This window comes from Helianthus annuus, chromosome 10 (assembly GCF_002127325.2).
Source record: "Helianthus annuus cultivar XRQ/B chromosome 10, HanXRQr2.0-SUNRISE, whole genome shotgun sequence".
Lineage (NCBI taxonomy): Eukaryota > Viridiplantae > Streptophyta > Magnoliopsida > Asterales > Asteraceae > Helianthus > Helianthus annuus.
The window spans coordinates 118,270,260-118,285,997 of NC_035442.2; the positions used below are offsets into that span (position 1 = coordinate 118,270,260).

Here is a 15,738-nt window from a genome sequence, read left to right on the forward strand (position 1 = left end):
GACGCAATTGGCGTGTTGCTTCATTCCCTACTCCTCTGGTTTTCAACCCGTCCCACAACTTCTTAGTTGTCTTGAAACTGACAAACTGGTGGTAGATATCCTTGCTTAACGCCTGAGTGAGAATGGCGTATGCTTTCTTTTCCAGATCATACGTTTTCTTTTGATCTTCAGGAAGATCGGCAAACGTAGCAGTATCTGAAGCAGCAACTTCTATAGCTTGATCAAAATCTGTGGTGAAACGTATCCACAGTTCGGTGTTTTTACCAAGAACGTATGTACGGAATCTATCAACCCAGCCCGGATATTCATTTAAATGCATCAACTTCGGAGGTCGATTCAAACTTCCGGTTTCACTTTCGCTCAATAAGATACTTTGGATGCTCGGAGTTTGATTCGATACTAATGCCCATTGACTTGACGATATGGCATTTGCTTGTGAAGATGTTGATACCGGAGACTCGGCCCATGAAGGTGATAGACTTGTACACGTGTACTTTCCACTATCGGGAGCCGGTGTACCCCACCATGAAGGAGTGGAACCCGAACTTGTATATTTTCCACTGTCTGGAGCCGGAGTTCCCCACCAACTCGGATTCATATTTTATAAATTGAATTCCTGAAAATAACACTCAAAACAACTAAAGGATTATAAGTGACTAGCCGAAAGATCCAAGCTCGAAAGACAGAAACTTGTTGAACTAAAACAGACACACAATCGAAGGATCAACACTTGTTCGAAAGATCAACAGTGTTCGAAAGATCACTGTTGAATCTCGAACAATGTTTTCGAAAGATTCACAAATTCGAACGATTCACAATTTGAAAGATCCTTATCTTTCGAATATAGGTCCTTATCTTTCGAATAACTATCCTTCGAATAGATTCCCTTGATCGAAGGATAATCCTCAGACTTCGAAAGACTGTTCGAAAGATGCTTATCTATCGAACTGTCTTTGATCGAAAGATGGTGGATATCTTCCGAACGCAACTGACACAACTGACACTGATGTGACAGGTTGGTGAAAAGGTGATGGGTTGGTGAAGTCAACTTTCGGCAAAACGGTATGGACAGGCTGTACCTTTCTACCAACTTTGATTTTTCAAATAAAATATTACCCAAAATGGACAACCTTATCCAGAAACCGGTCACCGGAATTTGGCCGGAAATCACCAAGTTCCGAAAAACAAGTTTTAAGTTACCCAACCCGCTCTTGAACACTCCCGGTTAGTTTAGAACACGTTTTTATGTTTAAAAATGCAAGAAAACCACCAAAAACGGGTGCTAAACCAAGTGTCCAAACACACCAAGAACTTGAACAAACCCGGTTTTAAACAAGGTAAAGAGCCACGGCTCTGATACCACTTGTAGGTCCCTCTCGGAGGATGAGATTCAACCTTAACCTTGTTATACTAACACACTAGCAAGTGCGGAATCCAAGCTAGTGAGCAAACCGGGATGAAACAAGCACAAACACAAGACACACAAAGTTCACCGATTAACACCACTTGTATTAATGCGAATGAAAGGTTCCGGTTACAAGCACAATGTTTACAAATCAGTTTTGCAAACTCTCTAAGTGTGTGTGTGTGTTCACAGCAGAATGCTCTCTATCTCTCGAATGTGTCTGTGTGCATCTGTCTGTCTTGAACACACTGCATGGGTATATATATACCCAGCACAGCAGGTCTGGTCGAAGGATCATGCAGAATGACCGAAAGATCATCTGTCGATTACAAAGCCATCGAAGGATCCACATATACTTCGAAGGATGGCATATCCTTCGAAGTCCATCTGTATTCTTCGTGGTATATCTTTCGAGCTCATCGAAGGATAGAAACAATCCTTCGATGGCCCAACCTTCGACACAGGACACATTACAACCATTTAACAACTGTTTGGCCAAGTCAAACTAGAGGATGGTTGACTTGGTCAAACTCACAAGACTAACAGGAACATCGTTTTACATCGTGACCGAACACAGACAAAGTACAGACACAAGTGCACCAACATTTTGTAATGGTTCGGATCCGGTTTATGAGTGGGTCAGATTTTTAGGATCCGTTTTTGGCGGATGTTACACGTAAGACCCGACTATCTAGTTTTTTTTTTACTTAGCAATTTCAAAAAAAACTTTTCCTAAATTGTTCTTATCAGTATATCAACTGATATTTGTTATGCGTAATGTAACATTTGTTTAAATATCTTTTGTAATGAACCAATAACATAAATAACATACCGATCTTACAATCACATCGTGTTGGGGAATGCAGAAAAATCGATGTTTGTCACGAATAAAAGTTATAGTTATCTGGCCATGCATGGAGGAAATTTTTGGCTTGTTGGATCTCACCAGCCCTATAGCTATATATACAACCTAAAGAGGTGTGTAGTTGGATTGATTCTTCTCGTCTTTAGAAGATTAACAAGAAGTGGTAGAAGACGTCATATTTAAATAATGGTGGGTGGTTTGGAAAGCTAGGAATGATACAATCTTCAAAGCATATGACTTGAAGACGGAGCTCAACTATGTTACGATCGTTTAATTTCATATATAACAAAGAAACCTTTGATTCAATCATACAATCTATGATATTATTCTATATTGAAGAAAACTATAAAATTTCAAACCATAAATTCAGACCACGTATGAATCATGTTCAACCAATATCCTTATCAATTGATTGCCGTACAAACTCTACGAATTTCACCTCGTTTTCCATTCTTCACCTCAACATTACCCATCTTCACCATGGCTCTTCCAAACTCAACATCGAATATCAATCCATGTCGCCCCCTGTATCCCAGGAACCGTTGTACAAACCTTTGTGTTGTTGGATCACTCCATAACTTAGCATCTGATTCAATAACTCCGCGTCCATACTTTAAGTTAGCGTAAAAGGACCCGCCAAAGCTATTAACACTACCTGTATCAAGCGCCACACGCCTCAACGCATTACCACCATTAGGGCAAAGTGCTCGTAGCTGTGGTAGGAATGATGGGTTAATATCAGGGTCGGGCCTATTGGTATTGTTGAAGTTGTATAATCTATAGCTGAATACTGCACAAGCTGCTGTTCCAATTGTGTGTCCACCTGATATACAAAGAGTTACACAGTTTAACTTATGATTATTGATGTTGAAACATCATCCTTGAATTACATGTAGCAATATTATTTTGCTCTACTTACCAACAAGAGTAACAAGATCTTGAATGTCAAGACCTTTATCCGCAAACTTTTTGATTTGGACACTTATAGAGTCGTTAAAAGCGGGCAAGTTTGCCGTATCAGAACCTCGAGAAACCAATCCGTCTCTACGTCCTAATGGCACCTTCCAACTATGCCCACCGGTCTGCAATATGTCATCCAGTGAAAATTAACGATAAAACACCAAAAATAAGCAGTTAACTATATTTTCTTAAACTAGAACAAATGTAAGAAAGCATGTGATTACTAGGACCACAGAATCACGGGCAGCAAGGGCAAGAATATCCGAGCAAGAGACCACTCCTGGGCAGGCCTTTTCAAGCTTGGACTTTGCAGCATCAATAACTTCAAAGCCTCTCAAGAAAGCGTTTGGGCCTGCTGACTTCTCAGTTGAGGGTCCGTTAATTAGTATAGATGCATCACAACCATTGATAAAGCAATCATGGAAGAACATCCTTAGTAAACCAGGTGCGATTGTTGGGTTCGCTTGTACCGCAGACTCAACCGCAGATTGGACTATGGACTCCACCCCAGGGCAGGTGGACTTGTAGAAGCCAACTCGAGTGCCTCCACCGCCACCCTGATAGCCTTGGACTAGTGCCAAGTTTGTGTGTGTGGCTAACAGGAGACCCAACAAGATAAGTGTTTTGCTAAGGGAAGAAACCTCCATTAGCACCAAAGATTTATAATGAATATATTTATGTTTCGAAGAGTTGTTGTATGTGAAGTGTTGTTATTTTTAGGGTGTGAGATGATGGTATACATTGCCGAGAGGGGAGGTATATATAGCCGTTGGGGGAATGACAAATGTCAACCATATATGTATTCAAAAGTCAACTAGTTTAATATGGAGGGCAAGTAAGTAGTGAAAATGAAACCTTCTGACTTCTCCAAACAAGTGGTATCTCACCAATGGATATAAAAGGATAATGTAACTCATTCAAATAAGAATAAAATATTCATACCAATTGGGTGGTGGTATATTAACAAAGCCAAAGCTTTTAAACACTTTAGGGGAAGGTCTGGGTTAAAGTCCGATAAAAGAATAAAAGAAATTTGCCAAGAAAAGATTAAAAGATTCATGTGAGTACATAAATTTTCATGTTAGGGTACAAGCCCTGTGATGGAACTCACGCTGATGAGTTTAAAATCTTCATTTGTTTGAATTTTGACTTTTACATATTCTGCCTTTTTCTAGTTTTTTTTTTCCTATACTTAATATACAACGCATGAAATTTAATACAACGTTCTCTTTAACGTATAAAATTATAAACATTTCATATATGATTTTGAATTGGTTGTGTTAGCAATTATATCTACATTATTGATCTGTAAAAATCAGGGCGGTAACTTTATTTTCCCTAAATTGTTGCTGCAAAGTGTAAGTTAAAATATCATTTTAACTATTTACTAAAAAAACTTCAAAAAGACATTAATCATAGCCCTAATGAAAGACCAGGTTTTAGGCTATGGGGTGTACCTTGACATCTAGGGTGTTAACGATGACATGACATGTTAAACAGCATTGCAAACCACTCCCTTCGTGTGTTAAGGGGTGTTAAAGAGATTATATGTTAACATGTTAACATGATGTTAAGAGATTGTCTTAATTTGTTTTCCTTTTTTACACCCAAACCATTAAAAGTTTTTATACTCAAACCATTAAAAGAATAAAGTTAAGAGGATTAAACCATTTCCTTAATGTGAAGTAAAGTAAAATGAAGAAAAGTAAGTGATGTGGCACCTAGGTGGTGTTAAAAATAGTTAAAGTATACCTCAAGGCCTTATGAGAACAGTTAAATATTAATTTTGTAAAAAGAAATCATTTATTTAACCAACTCATTGTTATAATCCTATACAAAATAAAAAAGTGGATGAGGTTAAAGATTTTTTTTTTTTTAATTTCAATTCCTTTTCTTATATCCATATAAGTGTTTAACTCATTTAATATTTACTAAGTTTATTTTTTCTGTAATAACTCTTGTTCGTTAATTCTAGATATTACCATATAAATTTTGTTGGAAAAGAATTGTATTCAAAATAAAGTGTTTTTTTATAAACTATAACGAGTATGAAAGCGTGACGAACTAATATCAACCATATAACATTGTTACCTGTTTCGTTTTTATCTCGACTTCTAGAACACGACGTATTTAAGATGCACGGTGTGGTTTAGTGGCTAGATTGAAAGTGTCAAAGCAAGTATAACACCGCGTATTTACTAGCTAATTTGAAAGTGTCAAAACGTATTTTCCAATCGATGTAAAATAAACACGAGGTATATACTTATATCCAGATTGAAAGTGTCAAAACAAGTATATAATTATCTCACCAAATCTAAGGTGACGTAAATATTTTATGAATGTTCATAATTCAACTTGTAGAAATTAATTACTTGATATGGTAGACATCTGTTTGGTCTCCGACTTGTTCGATATTCAGACAACTTAAAAACGAAGAAAAGGTCTCCAATGTGGGACAACCGAGAAATAACTAAAGCATAATCAAATAGGGTTTGGTATAATCAAAGTTGGAATGTCATGTTTAACTACACACTTTACCAATTTGATTTAAAACTTATAAAGTTTTTCAGGAATCCCTATTTTGCGTCATCAATTTGATAAAAAAAAAATGCACCAAATAACCTTCCTTTCATGGAAAACACCTCTACGTGTCGCATCTAATGGCTCACATGAACAATCCTAGTAAAAAAGAATATGTCCCCATGTGATTTCACCTTATGAATATGACTTGGCCGTGAATTAATGACCATGAAAATAGAGTGTAAGTTCTAATATGATGAATCTGAGCTAAAAATACATCAACACTAATCAACCTTCCATCTCACAAATCTGAAAACCCATGCACAATATATCCAACAATGCTTAGACCATTCTCATCTCTAGCAACATCCTGTAAGATTAAATATATTACGTATTGATATTTAATCTATAGCCATCATAATCATTTACATTATAGAGATCAAAATATATTAGAACCTATTAAATAATTAGTTGGTAATTGTTGATGGACCATATTACCCTTATTAACTAATTAGGTTTCCTCCTGCGTGCTTATATAAGGAGAATTATGTGGAGGTTAAGGGGTTACTCAGTTACACAATTACACACACCCCATTAGCCATAACATCATAATTCGACCTCCTCTCCTAACCGATACCCTTTTCGGTTTTCTAAGTCCCCATCATTAGTCAGCACCCTAAGGAGGAACCAGATAACGATGACAAGCATGTCGAACTCCATTATTGGATTCTCCAACGCACTGTCTGCTATAACAGGTATGTTTTAATGTTTTCATTCATGTATAAACAGAACTGAACCAGCATGTGGTATCAGAGCATATGTTGATTAGTCGGTTCTGTTTTGCATCCGAAAATCTGGATTAAATCTGGAAAACAGACTTGAAAACCGTAACAGAATCCGTTTTTCTGCCATCCGAAATATCATTCTGGATCATTCCGGATGGATCACGGATGAAGTTTTCATATAACTGCATCCGAGATGCCATTCTGGATGAAATATATGTCATTCCGGATCATCTCGGATCCATTACGGATCAGACATTCATCCATTATAACTGATCCGAAATCATCAGTCTTGATTTCGGATGAATGTTTGAATTTTCTGATTTAGGGTTCATTATGAGTTCTTGATTAAAATTCGAAAAAAAAAAATTCCTTTAGTTTTGGAATGAATTCGGATTATTGGGTGTTTTGTTCCCGTTTGATCCATTTTATCTAATTAAATTTTCGAAAATATGTTTTTCTATTAATGGATATAATTTTCGAAATAAACAGATAAGTATAATCAATATTTAAACAGAAACTCAATCCCATAATCCCTAAGATTTCGGATTTAAATCTTATCATTATTAACTGCCTAAATTAAGCATATGACAGCTTGAGGAACACATTTCGGATGATCATTACGGATGATCATTCCGGATGAACATTGTTCATCCATTACGGATCAGGAACTATCTGATCATTCCGGATGAACATTGTTAACCCATTACGGATCAACAACTGATCATTTCGGACTAACCATTTCGGACTAAGCGTCCATTACGGATCAACATCTGTCTGATCATTACGGATCATTTCGGACTAACTATTTCGGACTAAGCATTAACCATTTCGGATGATTTCAAGGCATATTTCATCCGGAATCATTCGTCCGAAATACATCCGAAATGCATCCGAAATCATGAGTGTTCATAAAATGTCAAGACTTGTCCGAAATCCCATTACTTCATTAAACAGTTAATATGAACTAAAATTTCGCTCGGGGCTCCGCCCCGAACCCCGTGCGGGGGCACGCTGTTAAATAATTGGTTTTGTAATTACTTAGTTAATTAATCAGAATCAGATAATGTTTTGCAAAACCAAAATAGCTTAACTTGAATGAGCCTCTGCTGTATCATTTCTGGCCAAAGCTGACTTGATACATCTACTTATCATTCAAGTATTATGAAAGCTATGTTAAGTGTGCATTATAAGCATGAATGTTTTAATATCTGGCCAAAGCTGATTTAATTCTTTCATAGATGGCATACTTAGCAAGTGCATAACTAAAGTGATTGTTTCAATTTCTGGCCAAAGCTGATTTGTTACAACCACTTTGCACATATGCTTAAATGATTACACTTCTGGCCAAAGCTGTTTTGTCTTCGTTTAAGTAGAATTTTTTAACTGAGTCTATTATTTTGATGTTAGTAATAGACATTATCACAGCTTCATAATGTAAAATGGTCATTATTTATGCCTACCTTAGTTTAACTTGCCCTTAGATCACATTAGGACTTCTTCCTTAGTATCATAACTTGCTCATCTTATTTCCACTATCAGCGCCCAATCAGGGAATTCCATCTTTGACTGGTGATAACTTTGCTGCATGGAAGGATGCTCTCATGCTCACGCTTGGGCTGCTAGATTTTGATTACGCTCTTAGGGAGAATAAGCCAGCGGACCATACCACTCAGAGTACTGCTGCTGAACAAATACTTCATGAAAAGTGGACTAGGTGTAACCGCATGTGTCTCATGTTTATGAAGCAGTCCATAAGCAATGCTATCAGGGGAGCTATTCCTGATTCTGAAGATGCTAAAACCTACTTGGCTTCTGTGGAGGCGCAGTTCAAGGGGACGTCTAAAGCACACGCTAGTACCCTTATTCTCAAGCTGGTGACAACTAAGTATGATGGGAGGAGCGGCATTCGCGAGTACATCATGATGATGAATGACATGGCCAATAAGCTAAAGGGGCTGGAAATGGAAATCAGTGATGGTTTCCTTGTTCATTTCATCATTACTTCGCTTCCTTCGTCCTTTAAAGCATTCAAGATCAATTACAACACTCAGAAGGACAAATGGACAATGAGTGAACTGGTCGCTATGTGCGTACAGGAGGAAGAGCGTATGAGGATGGATCGCCATACTGATGTTGCAAACTTCACTACCTCCAATTCTAAGAAAAGGAAGAATAATTATCAGAGGAAGGATGCTTCAAAAGTCCAAAGGCCTAATCCTAATCATAATACAAGTGCACCTTCCAGCTCTAAGAACTCTGTTGATGAAACAAACACGAGACCAAAGATGGTAGCTGAGTTGATTAGGCAAAAAGGTTGAAGGGTTCAACCTTGCCTAACGCAGGTCGCGGGGTCCCCCCACGTTTGCAAGATGTGGAAGGAGGTTTACTAGTTTGTAATTGTTGTTTGCTGAAAGTTCTTTCTCCGAGACGTACTCGAATCCAGAAGTGAGAGCAAACAGAATGTGTGTGGTGGAATGAGGAGTGACTTGGACGTGAGCAAGTACTCCACGAATGACCAGAGATGAGAGAATCTCGACTGATCAGAGGATCTTTTTTGGAGTAAATGAGATGTCTTTTTATAAGGGAAGACATCTCCCAAAGTAGCATGTACAAGACTAGTAATCCTGCTTGCAGTGGAGGGTTTCCCCTTTTGGGGTTGAAGGCTTTTGACCCCTGGGTAATAACGTGTATTGTGCAGACCTGCTTTGCTTTTGCGGGCGTGGGTTGGTGAAGCAAGCTCTGGATGTGATTGATTACTGTTCACTCCTCGCTTTTCCCATCTTACAGCTTTTCAACCGGTGAACCATTTAACCATTTAAGCATTTGCATATCTAGTCACTTTATTTAATCTTGGGCTACCCCCGTCATCAGCCCCCCAAGTCAGAGGTTTTTGGGTAGTATGCTCAAAGACTTCTGACTTTTATGCATGTGTTTTATTGCCTGAAGGTTTCAAGGGTTCGTTGCTTGACGGGTTGAAAGGCTGAAGGCAGTTAATATTTGAATTTGAATTTTAAATGATTGACAGTTGATTTGATTGATGTATGGCAGTAGATAGGGCGGCGGTTTTGCAGAAGTTATTTTTTGCCTTTATTACCCCTATTGTAGGTCATATTTATTTTATAATTGCGAATCCTTTCCATTTTATTCATAACTTCTCTGAGTTTCTGCCATTTACCTTCCTTCTCTAAGGTTAGTTTTCTTTGCATCTTTCACTCTTCGTTTTCTGTTTCTTCAAAAATGGGTGCTCTTAAGGACTTAGCGAAATCATTTTCTCGGATAACACAAGAGGAGTTAGATTTATTTTGTATGGAATATGGCATTGATAAAAAAATTTAACCCAACTGCCCCTTCTTGCGATGTTTCTGTTGATAAACCGAACCCTGGTTCGATTGCTCTTTACTGTCGTCATTTTCAATGGTCGAATCTTCGTTATCCCTTTTCATTTTTCGTTTTAAACTTGCTGGAGTATTATCGGGTTTCTTTTGGGCAAGTTCATCCGAAGGGGATGGCTAGGGTTTTACATTTTGAGGTTTTGTGTCGTGCTCTTGGGTATGATCCATCTTTGTTGCTTTTCCGGCGGTTTTTTCGTCTGGCTAAGAATGGTGACTGGTTCACCTTTGAGACATCAAAGGATGACATTTGCCTTATTTCGTCTATGGTTACAACACTTGGGTCCTGGAAGGATCGTTTTTTCTGGGTTTCCGAGTCTATTGTTCCCTTCAAGATGGTGTGGAGGCATCCGGATGCTGTTCTTAATGATCCGGAGCCCTATGAATCTGAGTTGAACGATGCCTTTCTTACAGCCATTCGGGGATGCCCTTCGAGGGTTCGTCCCTTCCCAGAACATTTGTTAGTGCTTTTAGGGGTTAGGAACATTTGGGGAAAAGCCGATCGGGATCCGGTACTAATGAGAAATGGCATGGGTATGCATTTTTCCTTCTTGCCTTTTACTCATTTCTTTTTACTTATGGCTTATTTGCTCTTGTTTTGTTTTTTGCAGTCATGTCTGCTTTGGATTTCATCAAAAGTGATGACACCTCTGATGTTGTGTTTGAAGATGCTCCGTCTGTTCTGGGTGAGAATGTTGTGGTTAGGACTGCTGAGCAAAGGTTTGAGGGCACGGGTTATGCTAGTGCTGCCAATGTCAAGGGTTTTTCTAAGTCCAACGCTCCCAAATCTTCAACCCACCGATCTTCTCGTCGTTTGTTGAAAGCTGGTCCTCAATCCACTTCTACTGAACCAGTGGATTTGAGTGATGATATTGAAGTTTCGGAAGATCAAGGCGGTGAAGCGGATGCTGAGAAGGGCAAGGGGTTGGTTGTTCGTGGTAAAAAGGTTCCAAGCAAGAAGGTTGTTTCTACCCCTGTTCAGGAGTCTTCAAGCAGGGACGTTGAAAGGTTGGATCCTGAAGGGACTTATGTGCCTGCTTGGTTAGTGAAAAATGACGACACCTTCAAAGATGCTGCTGTTTGTGAGGATGCTCTTAGTCATCTCGCTCCTCCTTCTGTGCACAAGACCATTGCTGGGATGGATGATGACTTGATCTTGTCTCGGATGGTTTTGAGCACTTACAACCTTGCTGCTATGCTTCCTCAAGGTATTACTCGTTTTCGTCAAAGGATGCAAGAATATGAGGACTTCTCCAAGAAGAAGGATAAGACGAAATCCTCCATAGCATCGATGAAAAAGGAGATAGCTGGTTTTGCCGAGAAGGAAGCAGCATGGCGGAAGGAGGTTAGTGATTTGAAGAAGATGCATGGGATTGAGATGGGTGATTTGAAGAACAGTTTTGAAGCTAACTTGTTAAAGTTAAAAGCTGATCGGGAGGCTTTGGCTGTTCAGCAACAGGCTTTTCGTGAGGAGAAAGAAGGGTTGAAAGCTTCAGTTGGTCGTGCTACTGCTGACAATCAGTGGTTAATTGAGCATGGTTTCCAGCAGGTTGTTACTTATCTTTTACATTCCAAGGAGTTCAATTCTGCCCTTGGTGATGTTTATACTAAGCTTCTTAACCTGGGGAAACACCAAGGCCTTATTGCTGGTTACAAGCTTCACGAATCCGGACATCCTTTGGAGAAGTCACCTTTGTTTCGTCCCGAGGCCTCTGATGTTTTTAAAGGCTCCGTTGAGCAAATGGAGAGGCTAACCTATCCTTATGTTTATGAGGTTTCCTCTTGCTTTGGTAAGCCTTTATCTGTTTTACAGGATTTGAAACCTGAGGGGCTGAATGAAGAGTTGTGTGCTGAGGTTTTGGGCTCCCTTTCAAAGAAGAGATCTTATTCCGGAGATAGTGATGATACCCTCTCGAGTCAGCCTGATGTTTCAAAGGATGCTGGTTTAGAGGCCTCCGCGGTTGGTGGTGATGATGGTGCTAAGGCCAAGAAGTCTAGGAAAGCCAAGAGGTCCAAAGCTGAAGGTTCCAAGCCTTCTGCCGTCTGATGTTTATTCGTAGCTTTCTTAGCAAAACACTTTATGGTCTGTAATATTTTAAACAATATTAGGTTTCCAGGAACCCTTAAGGTTCCTGTTGGTGGTTTGTTGGGCCTATATGGCCATTTGAACAATAGTTTCTCTTGCAAGTTACTAGAACTTGCTTTAACTCTTGTCCGAAGGTTTTTTATGACCTTCTTTGTTATGGTATGATGGTTATTATGTTACTTGTGTTATGTTTTTATGCTTGCTTTGCTTAGCTTGTTTAGTAGGCTGTTAACCCTTCAAGCCTTTTGGCTAGTTGTTTTGGGTTGAAGCCTTCAACGTTTCAAGCTTATTACCCTGTTGGTTTAAAGCCTTGATAGTTTCTGGTTTGGTTTGTATATTTTATTGATGGGTCTGCTTATTTTTCCTTTGGCAATTGTCATTCTTTTTTAGCCTTGTCTTTGTTGAGTTTACTTTGTCTTTATGTTTTTTACACTTTAAAGGGTTCAGTGCTGCAGACACTTAGCCTTAGTGTTTATGAACAAGAAGACGTAGTATCTATCCTCGTTATCATTTCTTTGTAACTTATTCGATTTTGTAAGCCTATTTGTTGGTTATATTTCTAAGGCTTAAGGAACGATTGGTGTAGGTTGTTCAAACCTGTTTATGAGACATTATTGTTTTTGCTTAATAAGTCTCATGGAGTTGTATTGATTTAGGAACTCACCCCTTATATAGGTTCATTCAACCCCTGAACCTATTGAGCGATATGGCCTGGGAGCTCATCCCCTTACATGGCCCTTGCCATGGAGTTTTTTGCTAGGTTCTCAACCTGATATTAGGATAGAAAGACAAGTTTGATAAATCAACTTCATTCATTCAAGCAGTACCTGCTTTTTACAAAAGGTTTTCATTTTGATACAAACCAAACTTTTCTGTCTAAACATAGAATTTTCTCAGGGTTTTTCCGTTCCAATGTCTTGGAAGCCTTTTGCCTTCTGAGTCTGCTAGCTTGTAGGATCCGCCCTTGTGTGCTTCGAGGATAGTATATGGACCTTCCCATTTTGGGCCCAGCTTCCCTTGATTTTCCTTTTTGCTAGCTTCGTTGTTTCTGAGGACTAGATCTCCTGGTTTGAATCGTTCATTCTTAACCTTTTTGTTGTAGTAGGCTTCCATCTTCTGTTTGTACTTGGCTTCTTGTATTGCCGCTTGATCTCGGGCTTCCTCTAGGAGTTGTAAATTCAACATGGTCTCTTGTTGATTTGTTTCGGGATCCATGTTGACAACTCGTTGGGTTACAACTCCTATTTCAGCAGGATTACGGCCTCGGATCCAAATACCAAGCTATAAGGTGTTTTCTTGTGACTTGTTTTTTCGGTTGTTCTAATTGCCCATAGAACACTAGGCAATTCTTCAAGCCAATTGCTTTCATATCTTCCTAATCTCGTCTTGATGCCTTCCACTATGCTTCGGTTGGCCCTTTCAACCTGGCCATTTGATTGTGGGTAAGCCACTGAGCTAAAGATCTGGTTGATCCTGTATTCCTTGCACCAAAGGCTGAAAGGTTTCTCAGCAAATTGCTTTCCATTGTCGGTGACAATTACTCCCGGCAACCCATAGCGGCAGATGATGTTTTCCCAAACGAAGTCTATGACTTGTTTTCCTGTGATCTTGGCAAGGGGTTTAACCTCTGGCCACTTACTAAAATAGTCAATTGCTACTAACAAGAATTTTACTCCCCCTTTGCTCGGAGGGAATGGCCCAACAATGTCCATTCCCCACTTATGGAATGGCCATGCCGAGGTTATTGGAACAAGATCATGTTTGGGACTTCTTGGGATTGGGGCATGAATTTGACAGGCATCACATTTCTTCAATTACTCAATGGTGTCACGATGCATCGACGGCCAGAAATATCCAAGGTTCATGAGCTTTGCAACCACCGACCTAGCTCCAAAATCAGCTCCGCATACTCCTTCGTGTATTTCCTTGATCATATACTTGCTTTGTTCGGGACCAACACATCTTAGCAAGGGGGCAAGGTAACCTTTCTTGTAGAGGGTTTCTCCTTGCAACACATATTGTCTTGCTTTGATTTTAACCCTTTCGGCCTCAATTTGATCATTGGGTAGTTCATTACTTTGAATGAATTTTTTGATGGGAGTCATCCAATTTGGATCTTCCTCAGTGACTATATCTTGGACTTCCAATTCATCAATCGATGGGGTCTTCAACACTTCAACCAACACCTTTTTAGTGAGGTGGGCAAAGGTGAGGGATGCTAATTTACTCAAGGCATCGGCCTTTTTGTTTTGGGACCTTGGAATTTGCTTGATGCTGCATGTTTGGAAGGTGTTCATTAACTCCTTGGACTTCTCTTTGTATCTTCTCATGTTGGGCTCTTTAGCAATGTAGCTGTCGTTAACTTGGCTTGAGACTAGCAATGAATCTGTGAACACTTCAAGCTTCTGAACTTTCATTTCTTTGGCCAGTCTTAAACCAGCGATCAATGCCTCGTATTCAGCCTCGTTATTGGTGGTCTGAAAATTAAAACGGAGAGCATATGTGAATTCTAACCCTTCAGGGTTGATTAGAACTAAACCGGCTCCTGACCCTTCAATGCTTGAAGCCCCATAAGTAAATAATTTCCAGGCTTCAGGGTTGGAGGGTTCAGTGGTTGTGGTGTTTACTTCGTCAATTGTTTGGCTTGGGACTTCTACCAGGAAGTCGGCCAGAACTTGAGCTTTAATGGCTTTTCGTGGGACATAGGTGATGTTGTGTTCACCCAGTTCCACTGCCCATTTTGCTAGCCTTCCAGAGTTTTCAGGTTTTTCAAGCACATTCTTGACAGGTTGGTCAGTGACCACTTGTATAGGATGTGCTTGGAAGTACCTCCTAAGCCTTCTAGCTGTTTGGACCAGAGCTAGGGCAAGTTTTTCGAGGGGAGGATATTTGGTTTCAGCTAGTTTTAGAGTTTTGCTGAAAAAATAAACAGGTACCTGGGCCTTGTCTCGCTCAATGGTGAGGACTGCACTGATGGCTTCGTCAGCGATTGAAAGGTACACCGATATTACCTCCCCAGTTTCTGGTGCGGCAATATCTGGTAGGGAAGCTAAGTGTTGCTTCATTTGGTTGAAAGCTTCTTCAGCTTCATCAGTCCATTTGAAATCTTTCTTGTCTGAGCAGTTCTTGAGCGTTTTGTAGAAGGGCAGGGATCTTTCGGCCAGTTTTGAGGTAAAACGCTTCAAGGCTGCAAGCTTCCCATCTAAGCTTTCAACCTCCTTCTTGGTTCTTGGTGGTTTAGCTTTGAGGACGGCTTTTACTTTGTTAGGGTTGGCCTTGATGCTTTGCTTTCCGACAATGTGACCCAAGAATTTTCCCTCCTCGAATCCAAATGAGCATTTCTCCGGATTAAGCTTCATATTGACCTTTCTGAGGTTCTTGAAGGTTTCTTGAAGATCGTCAAGCATTTGGTGTTCCGTCTTGCTTTTAATCACCAAGTCATCAACGTATGCCTCCATGTTTTTGCCAATTTGGTTTTCAAAGGCCTTGTCGACGAGTCGTTGATAGGTGGCCCCTGCATTTTTGAGGCCAAAAGGCATCTTTTGATAACAAAAGATCCCTTTGTCCGTGTGAAAGGCTGTTTTTTCTTCATCCTCCTTCTTCATGAGGATTTGGTGATAGCCTTTGTATGCATCAAGAAAGCATTTAAACGAGTATCCTGTGTGGGAATCGACCTTGAGATCAATTTCCGGTAGCGGGTAACAATCTTTGGGACAAGCTTTGTTAAG

General features: G+C 39.6%; 1 protein-coding gene across 2 annotated transcripts; it reads right to left on the bottom strand.

Moving 5' to 3' along the window:
- Nucleotides 1–2,521: 2,521 nt before the first annotated feature.
- Nucleotides 2,522–3,960, bottom strand: LOC110885630 (peroxidase N1). Of its 2 annotated transcripts, none has more exons than XM_022133331.2 (3): nt 3,455–3,960; nt 3,190–3,352; nt 2,522–3,093 (listed from the first exon to the last, which is right to left on the bottom strand). In XM_022133331.2, exons 1-3 carry the CDS (start codon nt 3,875–3,877, stop codon nt 2,675–2,677), a joined length of 1,005 nt encoding a protein of 334 aa, XP_021989023.1. In that variant the 5' UTR covers nt 3,878–3,960; the 3' UTR covers nt 2,522–2,674. The 2 variants fall into 2 exon arrangements, with proteins under 2 accessions (XP_021989023.1, XP_021989024.1); XM_022133332.2 differs by having other exon boundaries at nt 3,461–3,948.
- Nucleotides 3,961–15,738: the final 11,778 nt, after the last annotated feature.